Source organism: Sceloporus undulatus, chromosome 2, assembly GCF_019175285.1.
Source record: "Sceloporus undulatus isolate JIND9_A2432 ecotype Alabama chromosome 2, SceUnd_v1.1, whole genome shotgun sequence".
In the NCBI taxonomy this organism is placed as follows: Eukaryota; Metazoa; Chordata; class Lepidosauria; order Squamata; family Phrynosomatidae; genus Sceloporus; species Sceloporus undulatus.
In genome coordinates this window covers 322225504-322252658 of record NC_056523.1, presented here as the reverse complement: position 1 = coordinate 322252658, position 27155 = coordinate 322225504, and the positions used below count along the sequence as shown (strand labels likewise).

The window sequence follows — 27155 nt, the reverse complement described above, 5'->3', positions numbered from 1 at the left end:
TGGGGATGTCCTGCCATCTCTCTCTCTCCCCTCTTTCCCCATAGGAAAGAATCCAAAAACGGAGTTTAAAATCTCTCCCAGATGCAGACCTAAAGGGCTCTCCTCTGCTCCTTTTAAACTCAGTTTTTGGATTGATTTCTATGGGGAAGGGAGGTGGGGGATTTCAGTAAGCCTAGGGCCTCTGGCCGGGAGAGTGCTTCTCAGCCTCACTGAGAAGTCTTCCCTCCGAAGATTCCCTTGGGAGGGAAGGAAGGCAAGCCCCTATAAAACGTTGGGGCTTCATATGCTGGCATATGTTTGAAGAAAATAGGATAAAACCTACGTAACTTGATGGGCCAAGGGCAGAGTCCCCTCCTTGGCAGCCTGGGCTTTAAGGGAGCTCCACAGAGGTCTCTTCAAGCGGAGGGAAAGGGAGGGGACTGGACCAAGAGCAGAGCCCCGGCAGCCATAGCAGCTCTTTAAACCGGTTAGAAAAGAAGAGTCCTCTGCTGTCATCCCATTTCCCCTTTTTGGCAGCTTGACACCCTTTTGCTTCTGTGTGTGTGCATGTAATGTGTGCCTTCAGGTTGTGAGCTTCCCTCCCCGCTTTAACTCTTGTCTGGCTCTTTGCTATGGAATTCTGGGAGTTGTTTGCTTGCTTTTCTGTGGTGCTCCAAACAGAGGAGCTTTTGTGGGTTCCCTCCTGGAGGGAAGGAGGAGAAGGTCCTGGGCATCCCTGCCTCCTGCATTGTGACAGCACAGGAGCCCCACTGAACATGACACTAGAGCCCCCCCCCCCCAGAAGCAGCCAGACCCTCTCCCTCTTGCTCTCTGCTCTGGTCTCCTCTTTCCCTCTCTCTTTCTCTCTCTTTCCCTGCTTTCCTCTTCTCTTCCTTGTCCCACCTTTCCTCCCTTTTTCCTTCCTTCCCTCCCTCCTTCTTTCCCCCCTCACACACACACACCTTCCCTCACTGCAGTCGCTCGCCTGCCTGCCTCCCTCCCTGCCTGTCATTCTTTCAGCCAATCAGGAGACGGAGGAATGAGGGAACGGATTTGAGAACGGATAAGAATACCGCACACACTTCTCTTGGAACGTTTTCATCACGTTTCAGCTCTCTGGGAACACATTCAGAACACATTCAAATCCGTTCCCTCCTGGAACACATTTGGAACACATTTAAGCGTTCTGAGAACCCGATTGGAACACATACGTGCGGTATTCTCAAATGCGTTCCGTTCTCATCACGTGATGAGAACGTTCTCAGAACGCAGTGCGATAATCTTCCTAGAAGGAGGGGGTGCCTCACCACCACCACCACCACCCCTGAGCCAATAGTCCCAATATGACTGGTTGACTGCTGTTTTTTCTGGAGGAACAGCAGTTATGCCTCCAGTGATAACTGTTCCTTCCCATTTGAAAGGCCTGGCACCCAGTTTATATACTGTATGTCCATAACATGGCGTAAACCATGCTATGCATGCAGAGCCAAAAAGTCACCCTTGTGCAGCGAACCTATTCTGTTGATAGCAACAAAAATGGCAGCATGCAGAAAGCATGCTACTCTGTGTCTTGTCCTCGCATGTTGCAATTGTGTAATACCATTGTGGACTGTGGATGTGCACCACAACTGAGCATCATGTATTGTGCATTCTGCACTGCACATTGCACAATGGCAATCAGTCACTGACATGTTTTGCACAATGTTGCTATTCTGCCTAGGGGTTGTGTGGTGTTTGAGTAGTGTATCTCTACATGTGGATACTTACACTAGGATGAAGTGATCTTGAATTGGAGCCATGGGGTGCTATAGCAGTAAAACTATGGATGTAGTTACTCCTTTCCAGAAGCTATGGTTACTAATGTCTCTAGGACACCTAGCTGCCAAGGAAGGTTTTTTAGAAGACTCATCACATAGGATCTTAAGGTCTTAGTAGACTACTAGGTAAACACATACCAACAGTGTTATGTAGTAGCAAAAAAAGAAAGAAAGAAAGAAAGAAAGAAAGAAAGAAAGAAAAAGTGAATGCAGTTCTAGCCAACAGAAATATTGTGTCCAGACAAGGACAACTGGGGTGAAAGTGTAGACATGGGAGTATTTGGTTTCAATCCATTTTAAAAAATAAGGGCCTTACAGTATGAGATAACAAAGTGGAAACAGAGCTGGAGAGTAGCAGCTTTCTCCATGCCTCATCACATGATGTTGTAGCATTTCTCTTCCCATGGGAGATGGCTGTAAAAGTGTGTCTTTTTGTAGCTGGAAAAATCTACAGTATTCAACAAAAGACATGCTTTTACAACCTTCTCCCACAGGAAGAGAACTGAAGCACTATGACATCATGCTATAAGACACAGAGAAGGCTGCTACCTTCTGGCTCTGTTTTCAGGTTGTTTTCCCATGCAATAAAGCTCTAATTCAATATCAGCAAATATTTTCATATACAGGCCAGAAGGAATTTCAGGTTTGTTTGTTTGTTTGTTTAATAAAAGTAAGAGACACCAAAAAATATTTGACCAGCCTGGGCCAGGGACTAGGGATGGGGTTTTAACCCATCTGTCGCTAACACATCATGCTGAATTATGGTTGTCATCCACTGTAAGACTACTCATCTTTGACATCTGTAAGGCAGGCAGTTACATGATGTCCCTTTCCCAGCTGGGAAGAGCTCTACCTATTGAATTTGGTTCTTCCAGATGGAAGAGAATTTCGTTTTAGTTTATCTTTGAAGAATTTACCAAAACTCACAGATTCCTCCATATTCTGGGCAGAAGGAATTTGGGATTTAAAATACCTGAATATGAGGGAAAGTAAAATTTTCAGATTTTCACATCTCTAGTGGAAAGTGGGATTAAGCCTCATGAACACTGATTAAACTACCTTTGATTCACTGAAAAAACAAAGAGAGGATAACTACTTAGCCATATGATTTACTTTTTCCCAAAGTATCCTCTCAATCATGGTGTCCTCCTTCTTCCTTGACAGCCAGCGTTCACACTGAAACAGGTACAGGTCTTCTGTATTCTCATCAAGGATTTCTACTTTCTCCAGGTACCAGTCCGGTCTTGGGAAGCTGTTGTCGTGGCGGATCCTGATTTTAAAGATAGTGCCAAGATCCACAGCTTTGATTGTGAACATATCTTCCTAGGGGAGATTGAACAGAAAGAACTGGACTTTTGTCAAAACTGCATTTTTTTTATGTAAGCATGCCATTTTGAATGGAATCCTATTGGTTTCTTATACACATGCAATTTTCCCTACAGAAATAATTGAACATTGTTATCTGATAAAGAATATCTCAATTCAGTTCAGTGTTGTGAAATAAGAGATGTGTCTGCAATGCCATTGTGCATGGATAAACAATGAGCATGGATCCACATTGCACACAGCACAAGCACATTTGTCTGTGCATTTCCATTGGTGTTTGCATTCCATTTCACAACATTGGCAATCAATACAAGAGTTACCTAGCATATTCAATGACTAACTCAGAAAATTGTGATTCTCAACCCAATGGGGTCTTAGCATTTGGCTAATATTAAAGATCTCTGATCATGAGCTAGGGGACTTCCATCCTTGTAAGTCTAAATCTCAATTGCCCTTGAAAACTTGCAGGTAGGGATTTGCACATTGGGAAACCTTCAAACATGCATTCCCTCCCACTATATCAGGATAGTGGCTTCCTTGTGACTATCACAATTTATCTGAACTTTTACTCTGAATTTTAAAGGCCTTGAACCCTACTGCAAAAATAAGAGAGTTAATAGGGAAAGATTAATGAGTTTGTGTGTGTGCATGTCTTCAAGGGCCTGAACAGACAGACCAAAATAAAGCTGTTTCGGGTCACTTTGGAGGTATGCTGTTTAAATGACACATTCATCTTAAGAGGCCAGAAGCTGCGCCAAAGCTGTGCTCTAGTTCTTAGGACTAGGACTTAGGACTAGGTGTGGCTTCCAGCCTCACTTGGTGCCCAAACAGACAGGCCAAAATAAAGCTGTTTCAGGCCCCTTTAGAGGTATGCTGTTTAAATGTTGCATGTGTCTTAAGAGGCCGGAAGCCACACCTAGTCCTAAAAACTAGAGCACAGCTTTGGCGCAGCTTCTGGCCTCTTAAGATGCATGTGTTATTTAAACAGCATACCTCCAAAGGGGCCTGAAACAGCTTTATTTTGGCCTGTCTGTTTGGGCACCGAATCACTTGTTGGCTTATGGTGACCCAATGAATCTCATGGGTTTTCCTAAGCAAGGATGACTCAGAGGTGGTATGCCAGTTTCTTCCTCTGAAATATAGCTTGTGGCACCTGATAGTCATTGACAGTTTCCCATCCAAGTACTAACCAGGATAGACCCATTGTTGCTTCTAAGATCACACAGGATCTGGTGCTTTTAGAGTATTTAGGCCTTATTAATGGCTTTAGTGAATAAGTAATGACCTTTTAAAGAATCTAATCCAATTGCATTTACATTAGAAAGTGGAAAACATTGCTATTATTCAATTGTTCAATTGCTATTTAAGTTTAAGTCAAAAGCCTGCACTACTATTGCTACAGAATGGAGCTGCAAAATGCCTTCTGTAATTTTACTTCCCCTTATCCCCTGGGCCTAGGAGTGAAGGAAACAACTGCAAGAATTTTTGGAAATCTCCGTTTCCCATTCCCACCATAAAAAATATTTTATTGCTTTTCCCTGATCCACTTTCATACTCTCATCCTGAACACATGCACACACACACAAACACACTTTATCTTACTGATTTCTGTGTCAATCCAGCAAAAGTCTCAGGACTTTATCACACATGAGCCATTTCTCTTAATTTCGAATGAAAAGAAAGTGGGGCCAGAACGCATTCACGTGAATTCTCTGGTTCAGTGAATTTACGTGAATGCGAATTGCATTCGAATTGGCTTCCCATTGCCCGAAAATAGCATGCCATTGCCTGAATTTGCATGTGGTAGTCTAGAACACAATAACGTGAAACCCCATGATTGCGTTTGGATTGCCATTGGATTATACTTCCAATTTCCCTTGTCTGATAAAGTCCTCAGAGTTAAAAGCATCAGAATTCAGTTTCTGGGACAGATGAAACGCCTCTATAAGGTATCCAGTATACAAAATTGAAGGGCCACCTGAATGCATATAAGGCCATTCCTGTTCCAAAATATCCTTGGAGAGTTTTTAATCTTGGAATTAATTTTGGTTGCATCTACACTGTGGAAATAATGCAGTTTCACGCCACTTTAATTGTTATGGCTCAGTGCTATGGAATTCTGGGATTTGTAGTCTGGTGAGGTATTCAGCCTGGTCTGTCAGAGAGCTCTAGTGCCTCATCAAACTACAAATCCCAAGATGCTGTTGGTGTCAAACTGCTTTATCTATGCAGTGTGGCTTCATTTCCTGTATGTTGGAGCAATGGTATTTCAGGGAAGTATTGGTTAAAGAGGCAAATTACATGGATCTGAGTCAATATACACATGGTTGCACCAACAATTAGTCCATTTATTTGTGGAGTAAACACTGTTGTAATTAAAATGGGGAGGGTTTTCACAGGCCTCAACTTGACACCAGACTGAATAAATTATTGATGTTGGAAGATCTGCACAAAATACGTATACCACAAACACTTTAATGCCCATAAAAAGACTTTCCATTAGTTTTAGAAAACATTTTTGTGTACAAGAAGTGTTCACATTCTATTAATGTGATTGGAACCACACATCCTTATAGTACAGGTAAATAATTTCAGAGTTTGGAAAAGTTACTTTTGGAGGAGACTACAATACTCAGGATTCTCAAACACCACAGGATGTTTTCATGCTGAATGTGGGATTATGGAAACTGTAGTCCAACACAGTAACATTTCCCAGCTCTGTTTCACCTGATTTTATTCACTTTTTGGTTTTCACCATGATCTGTTTAATACTTTTAGGATAGAGACTGTGACTAAGAAATCAGATTAGGACTTAGAAATGCAGCCACAAACAACTAGATAAGATCCAGTTCATAGTATTTCTGATTTCTCTGTATGGTTGTGAAAGTTGTGAAGAAAGCTGTCAGGAAAAAAATCAATTCATTTGAAATATGGTGCTGAGAAAGAGAGTCCTACAGATACCATGGACTACTAAAAAGACAAATGAATGGGTCTTAGAGTAAATCAAGCCTGAACTCTCCCTAGAGGTGAAGATAACCAAACAGAGGCGCTTGTACTTTGGACATCTCATGATGTGATATGTACCATTAGAACAGATTATATTGCTTGGTAAAGTGGAAGGCAGTAGGAAAAGAAGGTTGCATTATAGGTGGATAGATTCAATCAAGGAAGCCATGGCCCTGAGTTTGCAAGACCTGAGCAGGACAGTTGATTAAAGGGTGTCTTGGACGTCTCTCATTCATAGACTCAGCTGACTTGACAACAAACAACAAATAAAACAAATACATTAAAAAAAAACCCTATTTTAGAAAAAATAAAATTAAAAGTTATGAGCCTGTGAGATAGACACTTAGGATGTAAATGTTTGAATAAATTATTTTGACACTTTCCTTTCTGATTAAAAAGAATAGCCGTACCTGTCCTCTTTCAAACTTGTTGGTACAAGTTTCCGATTTGCTGAGTTTTCTCTCCCCTGTGTCTCCCAGCTCTCCGTACATGATCAGGAACACACTAGCATCTGTCCCGGCACCGCGAACATCACCAGTGTAAACAGTAACCCTGTATGTATGAACTACATGAGGGGAGGGGGATATCATCATCATCGTCGTTGTCATCATCATCATCATCTCAATTTCTATAGAGCTTCCTATATCTAGCAATATCTCATTTTAATATGAGATGAGAGGCTAGTGTCACCAGTGGCAAGAATACAATTCTTCTACCTGCTTAATTGAAACAAGCCCATTGGCCTTATAGGGACTCCCGGGTCTCTCATTCCCAACCTTTAGACTCTTACTGGCCCATTTCCCTAATCCACACTTTTCCCCAGCTCAAATCTGGGTTATCATTTCCTTCATCTCGCTTTGTTCCCCAGCCATATACAGTTGGTCCTTCATATCCACTGATTCTTTATGCATGGATTTAAGCATCCATGGATTGGAAAGATTTTAATAATAATAATAATAATAATAATTTGTTTTATTTATATTCCGCTATTCCAAAGATCATAGCGGTGAACAGCAAGTAAGCTAATTAGCAAGTAAGCTAATTTGTCCCCAACAGTCTGAGTACTCATTTTAGCGACCTCGGAAGGATGCAAGCCTGAGTCGAGCTTGGGCCCTTTTGCTGGTCTTGAACTCGCAACCTTGTGGTTTTGAGTGAATGGCTGCAGTACAGGCATTTAACCACTGCGCCACCAGGGCTCCTTTTTTCTATAAATTCCAGAAAGCAAAACCCTTGTATATTTGTATCTCTTATATAAAGCAACACCATAAATGGGGGCTTGAGGGCATCAATGGATATTGGTATCCACAGGCGGACCTGTAAACACCAACACCCCAAGCCGATCATCCACCAAGGGCCCACTGCATGCTGATGGAGATTGCACACACTGTTGGTGGAGAATGTCTGGGTGTAAATAATCCCCCTCCCCATGTTGAATTCTGAACAAAGGTAAGGGATGCACCTGTATAGGTGTGTCACCAGGGGCATCCAAGCATATAGAGCTCACCAGGTGACACTTCAGAGGGAGTGTTACCCAATGCACTGGTGGGAAGTGTCTGCCTTCTGGGTCTGAAGACTTTGCTGGCCAGATAGAAAAGCAAAGCTTCTCCATTTGCCACTTGTCCAGCAGCTCCATCAGACCCAGAAAATGTGGCAGGGTGGCAGGAGCAAGCTACTCACAACAGCAGCCACTGGTGATAGTGGTCTGCCATCCAGGTCTGGTGGCTCTGCTGGCTAGATGATAAAGGGAGTCATCTCCATTTGCTACTTGATCAATAGACCCGGAGAGGCTATGAGCAGCAGCCCACCCCTAGCAGTGGCATGGTGATCAGACATCCTCCTTTTCCAGCACATGTCCTACATTTCAACCTTATGTTCGGAAAGAATTTCAAAATGTCCTCCATTTTGAGCATAGCTAAAAAAAAGCCCATTGAGTAAGACCATAATTGCTGTTCCCCTTTGAGAATTGTTTCTACTTGGCAACCTCCACACTGCAAATAGGGTGATGGGATGGATCCTTCTGGAATTCTTTTTTTCCTAGGAGCAGCATCAGCAGATAAGACATGCCCCCAGAGCTCAGGGGCATCTGTTTCTTGGAGGGGAAACCTGTTAGGCAATGGGGTGATTGAGGATATAATGCAATATTCAAAGTGGTTTTCCCCCCCTCTTTTATTTCAACACAATGAACAAATGGCAGGAATAATTTAAATGTAGATTATCTCAAGGGTTTGTGGCTAGTAACAAACTGGGTGGGAGTGCATTTGTCTTGCTGAGAGTTCTGTATGCATTGTGCTAGCCAACAGGCATTTTAATGAAGATAGGTTCATCAGACAAATACGGTATAGCATATAAATACAGTCCAGTCCATGTAATATAGTTGTAAATAAACCATATGAAATGAATTTATATTCATATTAGTGTTTTTAGTTTTTATTTTGTAATGTCCTACATTTTTTCTTGAATGTCCTGCATTTTGTGCCGCCTTGTCCTCCTTTGTGGTTATGACATCTGGTCTCCCTGCACCATTGGCCATTGGTGGGACTGGGCTGCCTGTCTTTTAGATCTGGTGACTCCCCGGTGGCTGAGCCAATCAATCTACTCCCTTTCTTGCTGGCCAGCAGCTCCGCCAGACCCAGGAGAAGCTGCTGAATAGGAGATGTCATTTGGACATTTGTAGACAGGAAAAAGATTGCTAACCTCTGGTTTAAACTGGTGAGTAATTACAGTTTGCCCTCCACATTTGCGGCTTAGACTTTTGCAGATTTGATTATTCACAGATTTGGTTAATATGTTCTCTCTAGGAATCTCTAGAGAAGTTGTCCATAGAATTATGCTAGAGAACCTAGAAGTTCATAGAGAAAGCACTTCTCTAAGCATTTGTAGGTCCTCCAGCATGATTCTATGATCAACTTCTGACAGATGTTGACCATAGGGTTGCACTGGAGGACCTGGAGATGCTTACACTGGTGTTCCCTCAGGTAAAAAGAATAGGGTTTTTTTTTATTTGTGGCTTTTCCACATTCACAGGGCCCTCCAGCCTCCACCCCTAACCCCAGCAAATGTGGAGGGACCACTGTATTATTTCTCATGATTATTTCTGGATGAGCAGATGAAAACACAGCAGGTCATGGGAGAGGTTTGGACTAGGTGGCCCTTGTGGTTACTTCCAACACTATGATTCAGACCACTGGCCTAGTCCTGTGTCCAGCAACAGTTGTCCGAACCTTCATGCAAATGTACTTTTCAAGTCTGCTACTTGGGATCCATTACATGAAGCTATAGAGGATTGAATCCAGGATTTTCTGCATACAAAACTCGTGTTCTACTACTGAGGGCACCTCCAAAGGGATTTTAAAAAAATCTCTGGAAGTACTGGGTTTTGTACCTGTGCTTTCTAATTTTATTTTAAAGAGCCACGTGATGTATACTTTATCTGAAAGTATGCCCTAGGACCTCCAGGTATTACTAAACTAAACTTTTAATTCCCTGGTGGCGCAGTGGGTAAATGCCTGTACTGCAGCCATTCACTCGAAACCACAAGGTTGCGAGTTCAAGACCAGCAAAAGGGCCCAAGCTCGACTCAGGCTTGCATCCTTCCGAGGTCGCTAAAATGAGTACCCAGACTGTTGGGGGGCAAATTAGCTTACTTGCTAATTAGCTTACTTGCTGTTCACCGCTATGATCTTTGGAATAGCGGTATATAAATAAAACAATTATTATTATTATTATTACTACCCACCCAATTTAAATTAACCCAGTATTTTCCAAAAGGAAATATAGCTGCATTTGCCTGGGTGTTTGCACCATCTCTGAAGCAGTAAAGATTGCTGTCATTCTTGTGTGCCTTTGGGTATGTTCCCACTTAAGATTTGAAACGATTTAAAATACAACGTTTTTAATAAAATCGATTCAAAATAACACTGTTCTTATCCCGCTACCCGAATCGCTTTATTCATCGTTTCCATCTGGTTATTTAAATCAAAGTTTTTACCTGCAAGCGTTCCTACTTGGCATGAAATCGGTGTTTAAATAAAGTGATTCTTCTCCTCCATACCTTATTTGGAGCTGTCAATCAATAGTACGTCAGAATGACGTAACGTTAATCCGGAATATTTGGAAGCGATTTATCTTTTGGCATCATTTCCATTTCATTGACAGCCAGGGAGAAACCCTTCAGAGAGCCCAGAGATCAATGGGAGAGGCTTCTGGCAAAGCGAAGCTCTTTCCAGAGGAACTATGGGATAGGTTTTGGAGGGCAGCATCCTGTCTCCCAAGACAGCCAGGGAGAAACCCTTCAGAGAGCATAGAGATCAATGGGAGAGGCTTCTGGCAAAGCGAATTAGAGGAACCCAAGCTCTTTCCAGAGGAACTATGGGAGAATCCCTTCAGAGAGCCCAGAGATCAATGAAGGAGGCTGCTGGAAAAGCAGGGAGGGAGTACTCTTCCCAAAGATTCTCTTTCCAGGGTTGGAGAAGAAGGCAGATTCCATTTGGGGAGAAAGGCTCTATCCCCCCCCCCCCCCATTGATCAGAGCCCTTCCCTGCCTGGGCGAGATCAGATGCCTCCTCGCAAGGAGCCTTCCCTTCCTGCCTCTCCTCCATTAGAAATGGGCTCTCCCCACACAGAGGGGAGGTTGCAATCCACCGGGGGAAGCCTTGTAGTCCTTGCAGGTGCTTGAGCAGCCGGGACTTCATGCGCTTAAAGCGCTGAAGAGATTAAGCGCCTGTAAACCATTAAAATAAAAAATAAAAATAATCCTTATCTCTTATTGAAAGACCACAGCAGACAACAGGGGCGAGGGAAGCAAAAAAAATGGCGACAGCCACGACAGATGGGGACAGAAAGGGCAACTCCCCCAAGGACAGCCCCCATCGCAGTCCGCTCCTCCCATCCATCTAACCCGATTCAAAGGCTGTCATTCCTATTTACATACTCCGGTTCCTAACTCGAATCAATGGAAAAATGTAGGTCAGACCCTAGTGTTTTTTTAACATGAGTTAAATGAGGAAAATTCGATTTAAATTTTTATCCCGCTCTACGATTCGATTTGTAGTGGGGACGATTGCGGGTTGCTCTAGAACCGTTCTAGGTTTAAATCGGATCCTAATAGGAACGCCACTCCTTGGATTCGATTCAGAACGCGGGGTTTCACCTAGTGGGAACATCCCCATAGAATAGTTTCCAACTTACGGTGACCCTAAAGTGAACCTATCATGGGATTTTCTTGGCATGTTTATTCAGAGGGGGTTTGTCATTGCCATAGAGGATGACAATGGCAAATCTCCACTGGAGAAACATGCCAAGGCTGAGAGAGTGAGTTTTGTCCCAGGTCACGCAATGGGTTTCATGACTCAGCAGGGATTTGAACCCTGGTTCTAGAATCCTAGTCCAATGCTGAAACCATTACACCGTACTAGCAGGGGTTTGGAGATGTAAAGATGGCTAGTGCCCATTAATACAATTATTGTTTCCAGGACACAGATTAAGCAGAGATCAAGCAAGGGAAAGAAGATTGCTATCACTAAAAACAAAATGATTCAAATGATTAACTAGTGTAATATTGTTAAAGGACTTCAGCACTTTGACTATAGCTCCTGAATAATAATTTGAAAAAGCCTCATTGGAAATAGGTGAAGATCACTTTCTGAAATATGGCCTGAGACTGTTTGTGACATGTGAGCAGTGGGAGGGGGATGAGATGAGAAAGAACACAAAGGACTGGGGAGTGAAGCAAAACTTGAGATTTTTAAAAACCTTTTTAAAAGGAGAGTGGATCCAATTTGTGAATAAGAATTTACAATCAAAAGAAAAAGAAACGAAAACTTTCAAAGCTTTATGAGATTTTTTCCCTCTCCTTCTGGAGGTGCCCTGAACTATAAAGTGTTGAGAACTCTACACATTTTCCCCAGCTCTATTTTGAGATCTTTATACCCATACATATTGTGGAATAGGAATGTAAATCTTTCTTTATTTCATTCTCTCGTGCAAGAATGAATCAGAATTTTCCTCCATGCTGGGCAAGATTATGAGCATTTTTCTAATTTTTCAATTGGGAGAAGGATTTTGGGATTTATTTATTTTTGTAAAAAATATACTTAGGGTCCAAACAGACAGGCCAAAATAAAACTGCTTCGGCTCACTTTGGAGGTATGCTGTTTAAATGACACACATCTTACGAGGTCAGAAACTATGCCAAAGCTGCACTCCAGTCCTTAGTCCTTAGGACTGGAGCATGGCTTTGGTGAGACTTCTGGCCTTTTAGGGCATATGCATAATTTAAATAGCATACTTCCAAAGTGACCCGAAGCAGCTTTATTTGGCCTGTCTGTTCAGGCCCTTAGTTTCAGTATTTTGTATTTGCACAACGATCTGTACAAAACACAGTGATTTCTTTTCAGTGTGCTTTTGTACCAAAAGGTTGAAGATGTTTGTGCTTCAAGCTCAAGTTTTTTGTGCAAGTGAATTTTTGATTTAAAATGTCTCCAAATGCAAAAATCCTATGGCAGTTTACCACTTTCTGCATTTAGGAAAATTTTTAAGTATTCTTATCCTAATTCTGGTAAGAACATGCTTCAGAGTTGTGAGGTTTTGTTGGGGAGGAAAAGGGCAGAGTTAGTTTGAAGATAGGAGAAACATTTGTTAGGCGCTGTTTCCCAATGCTCTCCAAGACTGCAGCCACACTACAAAATTAATGCAGTTTGACACCACTTTAACTATCAGGGTTCCATCCTGTGGGATCCTGGGATTTGCAGTTGTGGCACCAGAGCTCTCTGACAGAAAAGACTAAATATCTCACAAAACTACAAATCCCAGAATTCTATAACATTGAGCCATGGCAGTAAAAGTGGTGTCAAACTGCAATAATTCTACAGTGCAGATGAAGCCTAAACTGCAGCCACATTCCTTCAATGTGTTGTAAAGTATAAGAAACAAACTGTTCACTTTCTTTTTATTGTATATTATTTAGTATTATTTTAGAGATATTTTAATCATGTAATGTTGTTTTTTTAGATTATACGCCACTTGGCAGGTTTTTATTCATTTTTTTTTACCCTTACTATGTAAAGCGCTGTGCAAACTTTACAGCACTCTATAAATAAATGTTAATAATAATAATAATAAAATATAATGAATGTAAAATAGTTAATATAATCTGGGTGTCACTGGCTTTAAAAAGGGAGGGGAACTCACTTGAAAGGAATAAGGACATTGAGAAACTGGAGCGTGTCCAAAGGAGGGCAACTAAAATGGTGAAAGGTCTGGAAACCTTGCCCTATGAGGAACGACTCAGGGAGCTGGGGATGTTTAGCCTGGAGAAGAGAAGGTTAAGAGGTGATATGATAGCTCTATTTAAATACTTGAAGGGATGTTATATTGAGGAGGGAGCAAGCTTGTTTTCTGCTGCTCCAGAGACTAGGACCCAGAGCAATGGATGCAAGCTGCAGGAAAAGTTCCACCTCACATTAGGAGGAATTTCCTGACAGTAAGGCTGTTCGACAGTGGAACACACTTCCTCGAGTGTAGTGGAGTCTCCTTCCTTAGAGGTCTTCAAACAGAGGCTGGATGGCCACTGCGGCGCGATGCTTGATCTGTTCCTGCATGGCAGGGGGTTGGACTGGATGGCCCTTGCGGTCTCTTCCAACTCTATGATTCTATGATTCTATGAATAAGATTACATGTAAAATAAAATTAATTGTTAGAAATGAGTACTAGCAGGAGAAATGGAAAATCACCAAGGAAGAGGATGGTATTATAAAAGCTTGTTGTTCAATATTTGATTTGGATTTAACACAGCTTGTAAGCACTTATTTACACTATCATTCATGCTGAGATGATAAACCCCAAAGCTTGATACATTCTTTTATTTATTTCCATGATCAAGGGTTTAATCTGAGACCAAGGGCTTCTGTACATTTGCTGCAACAACACCTCCTGACTTACACTGAACTTCCAATGCAATAGAATGAAATAGGAATGAATGAGCTGATAGAGTCATAAAACTAAAAGGACTACATTATTTTATACTGCAAGTGTGGAAATCATATGTATACAAGAACCCTTGCAAGTAACAGACGCAACTGAAGTAATTCTACAGTCTTCTCCTACTTCTACTTCTACCCCATTCCTTTGTTACTCTCTTTTTAGACTGCAAGATCTAATTCTTCATCAAGCATCATGACCATGGATGCTAAATGCCTAAATACTTCCACAAATTAAGGATATAAATTTAGTCCAGGAGAACATGAATCATGCTAGGATATTTCTCCATGTACAAGCAGAAAGCTGTTGTCTCAGGGGGAAATATTTTAAAAAGTCATCAAATCCACAGTCTAAAGTAGTACAATACAATGTTCTAACATGGTGGATTGAGCATTGGACTAGGACTCTGGAGACCAGGGTTTGAATCCCGACTCGGCCATGGAATCCTATCAGGTGACCTTGGGCAAGTTATGCTGTCTCAGCCTTAGAGGATGGCGATGACAACCCCCTCTGAAGAAATTTGACAAGAAAACCCCATCTTAGAGTCTCCATAAGTTGGAAATGACTTGAAGGTACACAACAACAACCACCTCTGGATTCTACTACCTCCTTTAGCAGAATGTGTCAAAATGCCTTGAGCATACATTGAACAGGCAATTACAGCTAACCCCAAATCCTTGATGAGTATAGATGGCCTCAAGGTCAAACTGGATGATATGCTTAGCATTTTAAAAAGGATGCTCCCTCCCGTGGGGAAAGATGTCTGTTTATCATCACATGTGATTGTCCTCACATACTTAATTTGCAAATTTCATTGCTGAGGCACACACTTCTGAGGAAATGGTGCTATGGGACGAAAAATATCTTTATTACAGGGAATACACATCCTTCTGAATGTATACTTTGACCCTTAGTATATTTACATGTTTTAGCCGACAAGGAAACAAGTTTAAGTACAAAGTATAAATCAAATAAATGAAGCTGAATGAAAGTACAGTGGTCTTTCTGCATTCGCTGGGGTTAGAGGCGCTGGACCTCCATGAAAGTTGAAAAACCACAGATAAAAAACTATTTTTTTTAACATGAAAGAACACCTCTCTAGGAACCTCTAGGTCCTCCAGTGCAAGTCTGTGGTCAACAAAGCTAATTTAGAGCATGTAGCTTTACTAGAGATAATATAGAGTTTAAAGAAACTCTAATAAGGAAAGATTGACAGACTTCTCTGGTTTAGATAAATGAATATATATCATTATATTATATATATGAAATGGTTGTTTGTGATATGTATTGTAATAATTGTTATCTAAGTAAATTCAATAAAATCTATTTAAAAACAATGGCTGGAAGTTGACCACATAATTGCACTGGAGGACTTACAAATGCCTAGAAAAGTGTTCTCTCTAGGGACCTCTGGGTCCTCCAATGTGACCTCTGGCAGATAACCATAGAGTTGTGCTGGAGGATCAAGAGATTCCCAGAGATAAATTTTCTTAATCAAATCCGTGAATAATCAAATCCACAAAAGTCAAAGCTGCAAATGTGAAGGGCTGAATGTATACAGTTTATATAAGGGACCTCTACACATCTCCAGATTCCAGGTTCTGTCTTCTCCACATTCACATGGGATGTCTGGTTTCTCACCTTGAATTTTAGGAACATATTGTCCACCATCAACTAAGTCTGATTCTGATGGAGTATTAGTGATAATTGCTCAGTGTGTCAAAGAGGGAAGTTTGTGTTGGACTGGCGCTTAGGAGATTCAGGTTGAAGTCCCAACTTAGGTTTGAGTCTCACTGGGCAGCCTTGTGTCAGTCATTCTTTCTCTCAGCCCAATCTACTTCATCACATTTGGTCAGACCTTGGAAAAGGTTTTGTTTTTGTTTTTTAATGGACTACCATTCCCAGAATATGCCAGTAGGGAATTATACATATTGTAGTCCTAAAAAGTAATTTTTCCAAGCTTTTGTTGTTATGAGTATGAGACAGAACAGTGAAGAGCAAGCTTTGAGCCCACTTAAGGAAAGGACAGAAGTAAAGGGTAACTGCAAATAAAGAGATCAATCTAGACCACTGCTTGGGTTAAACAGGGCCCAGCAGCTGGAATTTTACTCACTTTCTAATGCATCATCAATTTCTTCTAAAATCTGCTTGAGTGTGCCATCTTTCAGGAGTTTTTCAGTAAAGACTTTGGATGGAACTAGCTCACGCATGATCTCACCATCATCTTCTGATGATGCCAGCCACTTGTCACATGGAAATGTGGTCTTTTCAGAACCCTAACATGGCAACAGAAAAAGGCAACTGTTTTAATAATCCAAAGATAACAGAAAATAACTACCACCAGATTTTATTAACAGCACTCAGTTCTTGGCATTTGCTAGGGTTTGGTTAATAATAATAATAATCGTTTTATTTATATCCCACTTTTTGTCTGGTTCTAGGACCACCACCCTCTTAGGATACCCAAATTCATGGGTGCTTAATTCCCATTATACAAAATGGCATAGTAAAATGGTGTCCTTTACATAAAATGAAAAAAATAAGGTTTGCTTTTTGAATTTATATTCAAAATTGATTATATATATAAACTATACTTCTAAAATATGTAAAGTACTTCTTTGTTTCTCACCTAACTACCACCACAACACCATCTTGCCTTAGTGAAGGACAGAGCAAGCTGATGAATGAGATACATACAGCTCCTCCTGGTTCTTGGAAGAGTTACTATTAAAGGAGCATACCAATATGGTCTATGGTCACACTGGCTGACTAATTCTGTCAACTGTGGTCCAAAAAAGTAACTTTTTCAAGCTGTGAAAAGTAATATACAATCAAATACAGCACTGCTTATTACTTAATAGTAATTTTGCCTGCTCAAGATTAAAAGGTAAACACACGAAACTGTGTAAGACAGTGGACTCTTGCTTTCTGTTAGGATTTGGTTCCAGATCTCCATGGATAACAAAATCTATCGATGCTCAAATCCCCTTAAATACAAAGTCATAGTAAAATGGTGTCCCTTATATAAAGTGGGAAAATCAAGGCTTACTTATTGGAATTTGTATTTTTTAAAAATATTTTCAAACTGCGAATGGCTGAATCCGTGGATAAAGAATCTGTACAGAGGGCTGATTGTACTGATTTAAAGCATCTAGGACAGCCTAAGAGATTGTATCAGCTGCCTTTGAACAGCAGTTGGCACATCAGTATCACCACAAAGTCAAGGTGCATAGTACCAAGGCAGACCAAGTTATTCTGAAACCTAGTACCTTTCCTTGGGAATAATGTTTTGGGTAATGAATAGTCATGTGCCCTTCTGTGCCATTCAGTATCAACTACCTAAGTCACTCATCTTCAGGCCATTTTTTCACCCTATGAAGTTCTCCTTAATTTTTTTAAATCAGGAATCAAATCAGGTCAGCAGAGGTGTTGATCACTAGCGCACATGAAATCCTCAAAGCCATTTCTGGAGTCACCAAGTGCCCTGGCCTGAAATTTGGGAGGGGGGGGGGGAATTTCTTTTACCCTCTAAGGAGTAGATAGAGTCAATTTTGGCCATGTTTTCAGGCAAAAGCCTTTTTAATAGCAGGAAGGCTTTTAAAAAATAACCTAAAGCAGCCCTAAACACAGCAAAATTGGCTTTTATGTCCTCTAGTGGGTGCAGAGGTATTTCAAGTAATAATAATAATAATAATAATAATAATAATAATAATAATAATAATAATGTATTTTTAAAAAAGAGGACAGGGATACAGTACAAGGAACACCTCTGAGGTCCAGTTAGGGATATGTCCAGCCATAGGACACATCTAGAGAGAGAGAATAAAGCAAATGGATCAATTGTTTCATAATATATTTCTGAATAACAAGGGTCCTGTCTGCATCGGCTAAATAAAAAGGCTTCCTTCTGTCTTCCTCAGTGAGGAATATGGATGATACAAAGCTACACATCGTTCATGCTGAGGTCAGAACAAGGCACCCAGCCTTGTGATTGAGGCTGTCACCTTGTTCTAACCTCAGAGCGAAGTGACATGATGGGCTGGTGTCCATGCTGAGCAGCACAGCAAGACATGCATGTGAACAGACACCCAGTATCACAATGGAGGGTCCCAGGTAATAGGGGGAAGTCAGGGCAACTTTGAAGCCAGAATACTCTGGTCTGCCCCCCAGGATATCCCAGCCTGTGTAGACACCACCAAGGACTCCCTTTGGGTCTAGACTGTTCTGATCTATTCTTGCTGTTTTTACCAGATCTTCAGACCCGATACAGAATCTTTTAGGAAGTCAAGATATCCAATGTCTCTCCTTACAGGCCATATTTTTAAAATGATGTCTAGTAGCACCCTTTCCATGTAGTCCCAGAAGTGAGAGAAACTGATGGAACAGTTAGACTCAATCAATCAACTGCATATCATCAATTTGTTCTGAATTTGCTAGGGACTGTTCCCCAACTAATCCTCTGCCATCCCGCTTTTTCAACTGCTTTGAAAAGTCTCACTTTTCTTGCCTACTCCTATGCTTCCCTTTTCTGATGTTGTTGTTCTTGTGTGCCTTCAAGTTATTTCCGACTTATGGCAACCGTAAGGCATAAAATTGCCATAATTTCATGGGGTTTTCTTGGCAAGATTTGTTCAGAAGTGGTTTGCTATTGCCTTCCCCTGAGGCTGAGAGCCTGTGACTTGCTAAGCTCACCCAATAGATTTCATGGCTGATTTGGGAATCAAACCCTGGTCTCCAGAATTGTAGTCAAACCACTACACCACGCTGGCTCCTTTTCTTTTTGGCTTATTTCAATTATGAGTTCAAAATGGGAAAGTAGTTTGCACTCAACTCAGCAGAGGGGAAAGGAAATATATCACATTTTCCTCTTCCCAGTAGGCTCAGGCAAAAGCAGACTATTGCAGCCTGACCTCATTTGTGTGTTCATCCTCGTGCATAACTTTTGACATCTTGACTACACTGTTGCTTGGCTACATGTATCCCAGTTTTCATTTGTGAAATGCTGAAAATGATACAACTACATAGAGGTAACACCCCCATGTGGCACTTCCTCTCCCTGAATATTTTCAGTCCTGTCAGATTATAAGAACTTGCTTTATTTTTATTTATATCCCACCTTGCTTCCAATATGGGACCCACATTTTAAACAAATACACATTTTAGTTTACACATTTTAAACAAATAAAATAATCAATTGTATTTAAAACTGTAATTTGTAACAATTGAATGCACTTGACAGACCCAGCTGATAGGTGCATACCGACAACCTGCGCCTGGTTCTGGTAAACTACCTGCTTCATAGCTTGCTTTATTTATTTTTTTGTTTGTTTATCAATTATAGTTTGCCTTTCTCCCACAATGGAGGTCTTTTTCATCCATCTTTTTCCTCAGTCAAATCTTTTCCAGCAACCAGACCAACAGCTCTTCTCTGTTTTCTGTGTGTGCACATTTGCAGCTTTGACTTTTGCAAATTTGATTATTCATTGCTTTGATTAATATATTCTCTCTAGGAATCTCTAGGTCCTCCAGCATGACTTTGTTGTCAATGTCCGCCAAATGTCACAGTGGAGGACCTAGCGATTCCTAAAGAGAACACTTCTTAAGGCATTTGTAGGTCTCCAGCGCAATTTCATGGTCAACGTCTGGCAGATCTTGACTGTAAAATTTTCCTTGACAATTTCTCCAGATGGTTTCTCTGGTTGAGAATCAGAAATGTTGTAAATATACATCACATCCCTAAAGAAAGAGCAGAAAGAGGAGAAAAAGGACTGTTGAATTTGCCAGGAAGCGGTGTTTGTAAAGAGGTGCCTGTGAGATTTCCTACTACAATGCCAAAATAATTTGAGAAGCCTTGGGCACTATTTTGGAGTGGTGATTGGTGGTTCCCATGTCAGTGGGGGCGGTGAATCTGCTCTTGGATTTGGTATGAAATTTAAAAACGCTACCTATGGTGCAGAAGATATTTTGAGGACAGCTTCTTTAAGTTCATAATAAAGCAAGGAGTGGATTCCCCATCCCACTAACATGGAAGCCACCAGCTGCCGCTGCTACTATGCACCTTGACCTTTGGAGTGTTGTGTTGAGAGGGAGTTGGATGATCCTTGCTTCTATGCTTCAGGCTGCAAAATACTGTTGGATGGCCCTGGCTATCTGAAGGTGTTTTTTTTTTTAAAAAAAACAAAAACCCCAGCTTGTATGTTAAATACAAAGACACAATTAGCATCCAGTTGAACATCACAGCTTGTCTGCCCCTCAGGTCCTCCAGAGAACACTGCCTGCTGTCATTTTTCAGTTGCTTCTCCAGCCCCTTGTGAACTCCTGGCTCTTAGACATTGGCCACCAGGTAGAAATATATTATGTAAGACATTTGAGGGGAGGAAGGAAGCTACTTCTCACCATGCTGAGCACCATCAGGAAAAATACCGTGCACCATCTGATGGCTCCTGCCTTCTTTTCCTCTCTGTTACAATGAGAAACATCAGGTTGTACTAAAAATCCTCGGTCTTGCATCTCCTCCACCCCACCCTCAGATACGCAGCACAGCAGCTGAAATATAATTATGAGATCTAATTGGCACACCTCGGTGTGGCTTTCGCCCTCCGTAGTGCATTCGGCTTGGCCTGCCCAAATGCTTTCAATTTAATCTGACCTCATTTCCTCCCCTCTCACAGCACAGAGATACACTGAGTTGCTTCTTAACAGTCTAATCAGGTAGTAGCACTTTTAGAAGCTCTGACAGCCTATTGCTATCCCGTGGCAGGCCATAATATCCTGCGGCTGATTACGACATGATCATGCAGCACTTGGTTCCACCCACCCCCCATCATTCCTCCTCCTGCTCACGTGCCCAAATCAAAAACCTCTGCAAGAATATGTGTGGCTCTCCCGGCATTCTTGTTCAAGCACACCCTGCCAGCTGCGGCTCTTCCAGGTACTCTCATTAACCAGATTATGCCCCAAAGACTGTTTCTGTGGTTGCAAAGAGAAGCAGGCATGGGAAAGGCAGGACTGGACAGACTGGGCAGAGGCAGGCGGGCAGGCAATGCCCACAGGGAGCTCTCCAGAGTGCTGATTCTCTTCCATGTGTGCCAGGGAAAGACCTGTACTCCAAGATCTGACTATGGCTGCATCCACACAGCATAAATGATCCGGTTTGATACCATTTTAATTGCCATGGCTCAAAGCGAAGGAATCCTGAGAATGGTAGTTGTTGTGGCACAAGAGTTCTGCTGAGCATTGGCAGTTAAAGTGGTGTCAAACTGGATTATTTATGCAGTGTGGATTCAGCCTTTTTCATGGCAACAGAGACATGTCTTCTTACCAACTCTGTGCTGAGTTTTCTAGCCCACCAGCACAGCCACATATGTCCTGTATGAGCATTTCTACTCATAGACTGGAAGTCGGGATAGCGTAGCACCGGACACCAGTTATGTGGCCTCTAAAGCTCCCCAGCAGTCTCCCATTAAACCCACTAATACACACACACACACACACACACACCAATTTGGGGCAATTTTTGCCCCCAACCACATCAGAACTCTCCAACATGTGAAACCACACAGAAATACCCCTTCTCCTCAAATACCTAAGAATCACCTACTACCCCCAAATATCTCCATTCTTCTCAGCAGTCCTTCCCATACTGGAAATTCCACTTCCTGTTGTCATTTTGAGAAGGACTGCACAAGGAATGAAAGGTATTTGGGTGAGGAGTTGCAGCCTTTGGGGAATGTAGTGTGTGTGTGTGGGGGGGGGGGTGAGATTGGTTTCTGCCTCCTCCATGCATTTGTCCTCTCCTGCTACAGACCCTTACATCTCAGTCCTTGCTTCTACAACACCTGCTTTTCTCTGCCACCCTCTTTTTCTGATCTGTGTTCTCACCCCATTCTTATTTCCATCACATTTCCACCGCTCCTCAATTTACAATCTATGCTGTCTCTTTTCAGACTGTGACCTTGTTGTTCACCAGCTTCCCTACATCTCAGGGAGGCTCTTTCCACTTGGTTTCTTCCTCCAGAGCCTCATTGTGGCTGGACAGAGGAAGCTGGAATGAGACACAGAAAGTAGGCATAGTGTACATAAGTAGGCAGGAAGGGGAAAAAACTGGCAGCAGGGGAGACCAAAGCAGCTTAGACAGAGCAGCCAGCATTCCCTTGCTTCTCCCCAGCATGCAGATGGAGGCCTTCTTTGTAGCTAGAGTTGGCTTTCTTCTGCCACTGCTGCTGCTGCTCAAAAGCCAGGAATGTAAGAAGCAAATGGAACATAATGTACCACACCAGCACAATCTCATTAGTTTCAGGAAGAGAAAGGAAGAGCAGCTGCTGCAGTTATCCCAAAGTCCCTTGGAGATGCTGCCTGTTTCATGCCATCCCTAGTCTAGGATAATCTGCTTCCCAGCCCAGGATAATCTGATTGTGTAACTACCCCATTACAAGGCAAAGATCAAATTCTTTGTTTCCTTTGTAACAGTGATGTCTGCAAGGAGGAACTGACAAGTGGAAAAACTGCTGAATAAATGATAGCCAGAGATGGATACAGTTGGTGAGAACCTGGGCAATCCAATGGTTATAGTACTGTTCTGGGACTTTGAAAATCCAAGTTAGAGACCTCATTGACCCATGAAATTCTTTGGGAGACCTTGAGCCATGAAGCTCTCTGACTTACCATGGTTCATTCATTATCTCATAGCAGAAGCTACCCCGCAGGGTTCTTGTGAAAACAAAATGGACAGAGGAAAGAAGGGCTTGGTTTGCCATCTTGTATTCATACTAATAGGGATGTAAATCTTTGTAAATTTCACACATTTAAGGCAAAAATGAATAATCTTATTTCTTCTTGCTGCAAGAAAGTTACTAAAAATAAATCATTTTCTGCACAGAAAAAAATAAATGTGGGGTTTTCTTTGTATAGAAAACAGCATTTTCTGTGTAGAAAATAACAATTCTGAATAACAAATAATATTTTTGACCATTTTTCAAATATTTTTTGAATAATCTTTCCATCTCAATTGAGGAGAAGGGCAGGATATAAATGCAATCATAAATAAATAAACAAACAAAATATTACAGTACCACCCAAACCCAGGATCCTCTCCATCTCAACCAGGAGTGGCCTGCAGCTCAGCAGCAAAGAAGGCAAGGAAGGAACTCACATTTGGTTTTATGCCTGTACAGAAGCCATTCAGGTGCTTAACCCTATGCTCAGCAGTGGTTTGGCACTATAAGAGTTCCTGCATAACCTGGAGCAGCTGCAGGAGTAGTGGCTGTAAACCAAGAGTGAATTGTTTGTCTCCATAATAATGCATCTTTCATCCACAGGAAGCCAAGCCTGGGTAGCCCTCTGCTTGGCACTTCCCACACAGAGAATTGCAGAATGATAGACTGATGCGATCATAGAGCTGAAAGGAGCCCCATAGGCCATCATGTTCAACCAGATGCTCAGTGCAGGAACTTCAGCTAGAGAATCCCCAACAGGTAGCTGCCCAACTTCTTTCTAAAGATGTCCAGAGAAAAAGACCCCACTATCTCTCTAGGTTGCTTCCATTGCCAAAACTGCTCTTACCGTGAAGAAGTCCCTTCCAATGTTCAGTCAAAATCTACCCTCCTGTAACTTAAAACCAAGTGATCTGGTCCTACTCTCTGGGGCAGCAGAGCACAAGTATGCCCCTTTCTCTCTGTGACAGCCTCTTCAATATCTTAAAGAGCATAACTATGTCACTCTCCAATCTTCTCTTCACCAGGCTGAACATGCCCAAATCCCTCAATTCTTCCACATATATTTTGTTCTCCATCATCTGCTCCAGCTTATCTATATCCTTCCTAAAATTGCATCAGGGGAGAAATGAAGATGCAATACTGCGTTAAGTAGGCCACTCTTTTTGTTCCTACAGTCAGAGCAGGGGAGGGAAATCCTGTTTGTTTGTTTGTCTATAGCCAGCAGTGTGCTGGCTAGAGAATGTGAGGACTTTACATTAGTAAGTTATTGGCTGCAGCAAGATTTGAATTAGGAACTTGCTGCCTGGTTCTCTGGTCTCTGGTTCTGCCCTCTGCTTCTCGGAAGCAGAAAACTTAAACAGGCAGGGATAAATACAGATACCACTAAGCTTGTCTCACCTTTCCATTGCGTAGAAGTCTGCGTATCTCCACTTGCCTGAGATGCCAACCAGGATTGATGCCTGAGTCATCATGCCCAATGCGGATCTTTTCAAGTATGTCTCCAACATCTTCCAGCTAGAGAAATGTAGGGGAAAGTTACAGAATCAATACTCTTTCTCCTTGTAACCACATCAAATCCCATTTGTTTCTTTAGTTACTACCTTGTTATCCTTAATGGGATTAAGACCTGATAGCATCTCAAAATTCAGGCAGCCTCTGAAGTGTGTTAGATACAGTCACTGTCTTAGTACATTCCAGCTAGTGGAGGATCTGGTTATAGTAACTAATGTTGTGGGTTTGATTTAAAAGGGCATTAATGGCAGAAATTTGTAGAATCTATGGGAGAATTATGGAAAATGTAGGGATTCTGCAATAGCATTTGACACAGTATTTTCTGGACTGTGCTACCTTACACTATGTGTAGTGATGGTATCTTTTGGACATTTTGTTTTCAAAGGAAGCAATGAGTAAGTTTAGCAATTTTCTCCACACTGTGAGAAAGTCTACCAAGTTTTCAAAGACATTTCAGCTCAGGACTTTGCGCAAAAATAACATGTGATATTGGTGTAAAGGAAGCAGCATTTTCCATGCATTAAAAAAATAATATTTCTATTTTTTAAATTATTTTATGCACAGAAAAAAGAGGTTGGATGGCCATATGTCATAGGTGCGTTAACTGTCTGCATGATAAGGTGTTGGGCTGTGTCGCTTGTGGTCTCTTCTAACTCTATGATTCTACGTGTAGAGAAACTGCAGCCTTCTATAAGTTGCTGAAGTTCAACATAGTCAGCAATTACTGGACCCAGATGGACTAACAGCTCTCATGTCATCAGCGTTTTATGCTTGAACATTAAAAAAGCTGTTCAAGGTATTAAACCTGGAAGAAGTAGTAGAAGTTGTACTGGTGGTGGTGGTGTTATTTCCCTACACACATTTTTTCACTTTGGGACCAAGATAGCCATTTAACAGCAGTAAGAACAAACACGGTTATAAATCCATAGCTTACAAAAAGTTTAAAATCAATTAAACTACCATAATATTAAAACCAGTTTAAGATATAAACCATTAAAAGCAACAACTAATAAATACCCAGGACACTATACAAGACCTGTTTTCCCCTTTTAAGAAGTCTGTTCTGAAAGGCTGCCAGAATAAACAAGGTTTTTACCTGCTTGTGGAAAGATAGTAAGGCAGTCAATTCCTTATGGAAAGGGAGTTCCAGGGCCTGGGGGCAACCACTCAGAAGGCCCTCTCTCCTGTTTTTACCAAATGAACCTTTGAAAGTTGTAGGACGGACACAAGCCCTTCCCCAGAAGATCTCAAAACACTGGCAGATTCTTATGGGAGAATAAAGTCCTTCAAATAACTTGGACCTCAGCTGTATAGGACTTTATAGTTCATTACCAGCATTTGCACAGGGATTTATAGGTCTCGACTGCTCACTGTTTTGGAGCTAAAACTCAACACCTTGAATAATTCCTTTAAAATTTGAAATAAAACCTGATGTGGATTCATTGCTTTACTGACATGGGAATCACCAGCCACCATTGTAAGGGAATTAGGAAACAGTTTCCAAGGAGTAGCAAAAAGTTTGGTAAATATCAAGTTCTGTTCCACATGTAATTCTTTTTCAGAATTAAAGACTTGATGGCAAGATTCTTCATTAATTTTCTCCTGACAGCTTGAAATGATGTTATCAGTCTCTTCTGGGGAAGGCGAGGTGAAAGGATTTGTAATCCTCTCCATTTATCGCAGAATACTTAGAACAACAAAAGAAAGGGAAGAAAATGCTCTTTAATCTTCCCACCTCTAATAAAAAGCTTTCTTTTCTGCTAGAGATGGGAACAGAATGCCACATGATTTAAAGACAGGCATGACATCAACCAAAACAATACGAAAGGTGTATTTATTGCATTTCTTCCCACACTGCCAGCAAATCATCTCCTATAGGTGCATCTGATAACACTTTCTTAAACTCTTTTAGGATGTCATCTGCAGAGTACAAAGTGAAGCTACTAAAACAAAGATAAGAAAGAGAGAAGGAATTCACTGGGTGATCAGAACCCTTGATAATGTTTTCAAGTTCTGTTATTATAAAGTCTCTCAAGCAGGCAATAGAAGACAATGTTTTGTTCTTATTTCACTCCTCTCCCACTCATTGCAGACTCTCAGTGAAGAAAATTTTTAAAAAGCAAAACTTAGTGAAGAAGAAGTAAAATTTAAAAACATTTTTTGCAGAATTCCATACAGAATAAAGCTCTTTAGGGCACACTAGACTAAAACAGGAAAGATTATACTGTACTGTCTTTGATTCTTCTCTTTAAATTATCTAGAGAAAAGATTGGTTGGCCCAAGTGTCTTCCTTTTTACAAATGACACAAAACTGGATGGACTGCAAACAGTTCAAAGGATGCTATAAATTAAGAACATGTTGAGAATTACCTAATTTTGCATCCAAATTAATCTACTGAAGTAAACTCCTTATGCCATACTTCTCCCTATCCACTTCCCTTTCTCCAGCTTTTCATTCTGGTCAATATTATTCTTGGGTGTGGTTAAAAGAGTACAGCATTCTTTGCATTACCTCAACAATGAACTGGTTCAGAGAAAATCTCTCAAAGAACATTCTTCGCTCTCTCTTGTTTTGGCACAAGGATTTCTGTTGAGTGCAAACCCCATCAGCTCCATACAGGACAATGTAGACGTCTGCATCAGTCCCAGCTCCAAAAATGTCACTTGTGGAAACAGTGACCTCATAGGGAACAACTGAGCAGAGGGCAGAGAAGCAGGAGAACAAGAATGAAGAAGAGGAAGAGGAAGAGGAGGGGCAAAATGAGACATAGCTGACCAGATTATTCTAAACAAAATGCCCAGCGTGCTAGTGGTGCATCACTGG

The 27155-nt window shown here is 41.4% G+C and overlaps 1 protein-coding gene across 1 annotated transcript in view; it reads right to left on the bottom strand.

The window, feature by feature from the left end:
- Positions 1-3206, bottom strand: part of LOXHD1 (lipoxygenase homology PLAT domains 1) — an 85550-nt gene extending 82344 nt beyond the window's left edge. Inside the window, exon 1 of the mRNA XM_042447859.1 lies at positions 2910-3206. Within this exon, the coding sequence (XP_042303793.1) occupies positions 2910-3113 (204 nt within the window). The 5' untranslated portion in view covers positions 3114-3206. The remainder of the gene's footprint in view (positions 1-2909) is intronic.
- Between the last annotated feature and the right edge of the window lie 23949 nt (positions 3207-27155).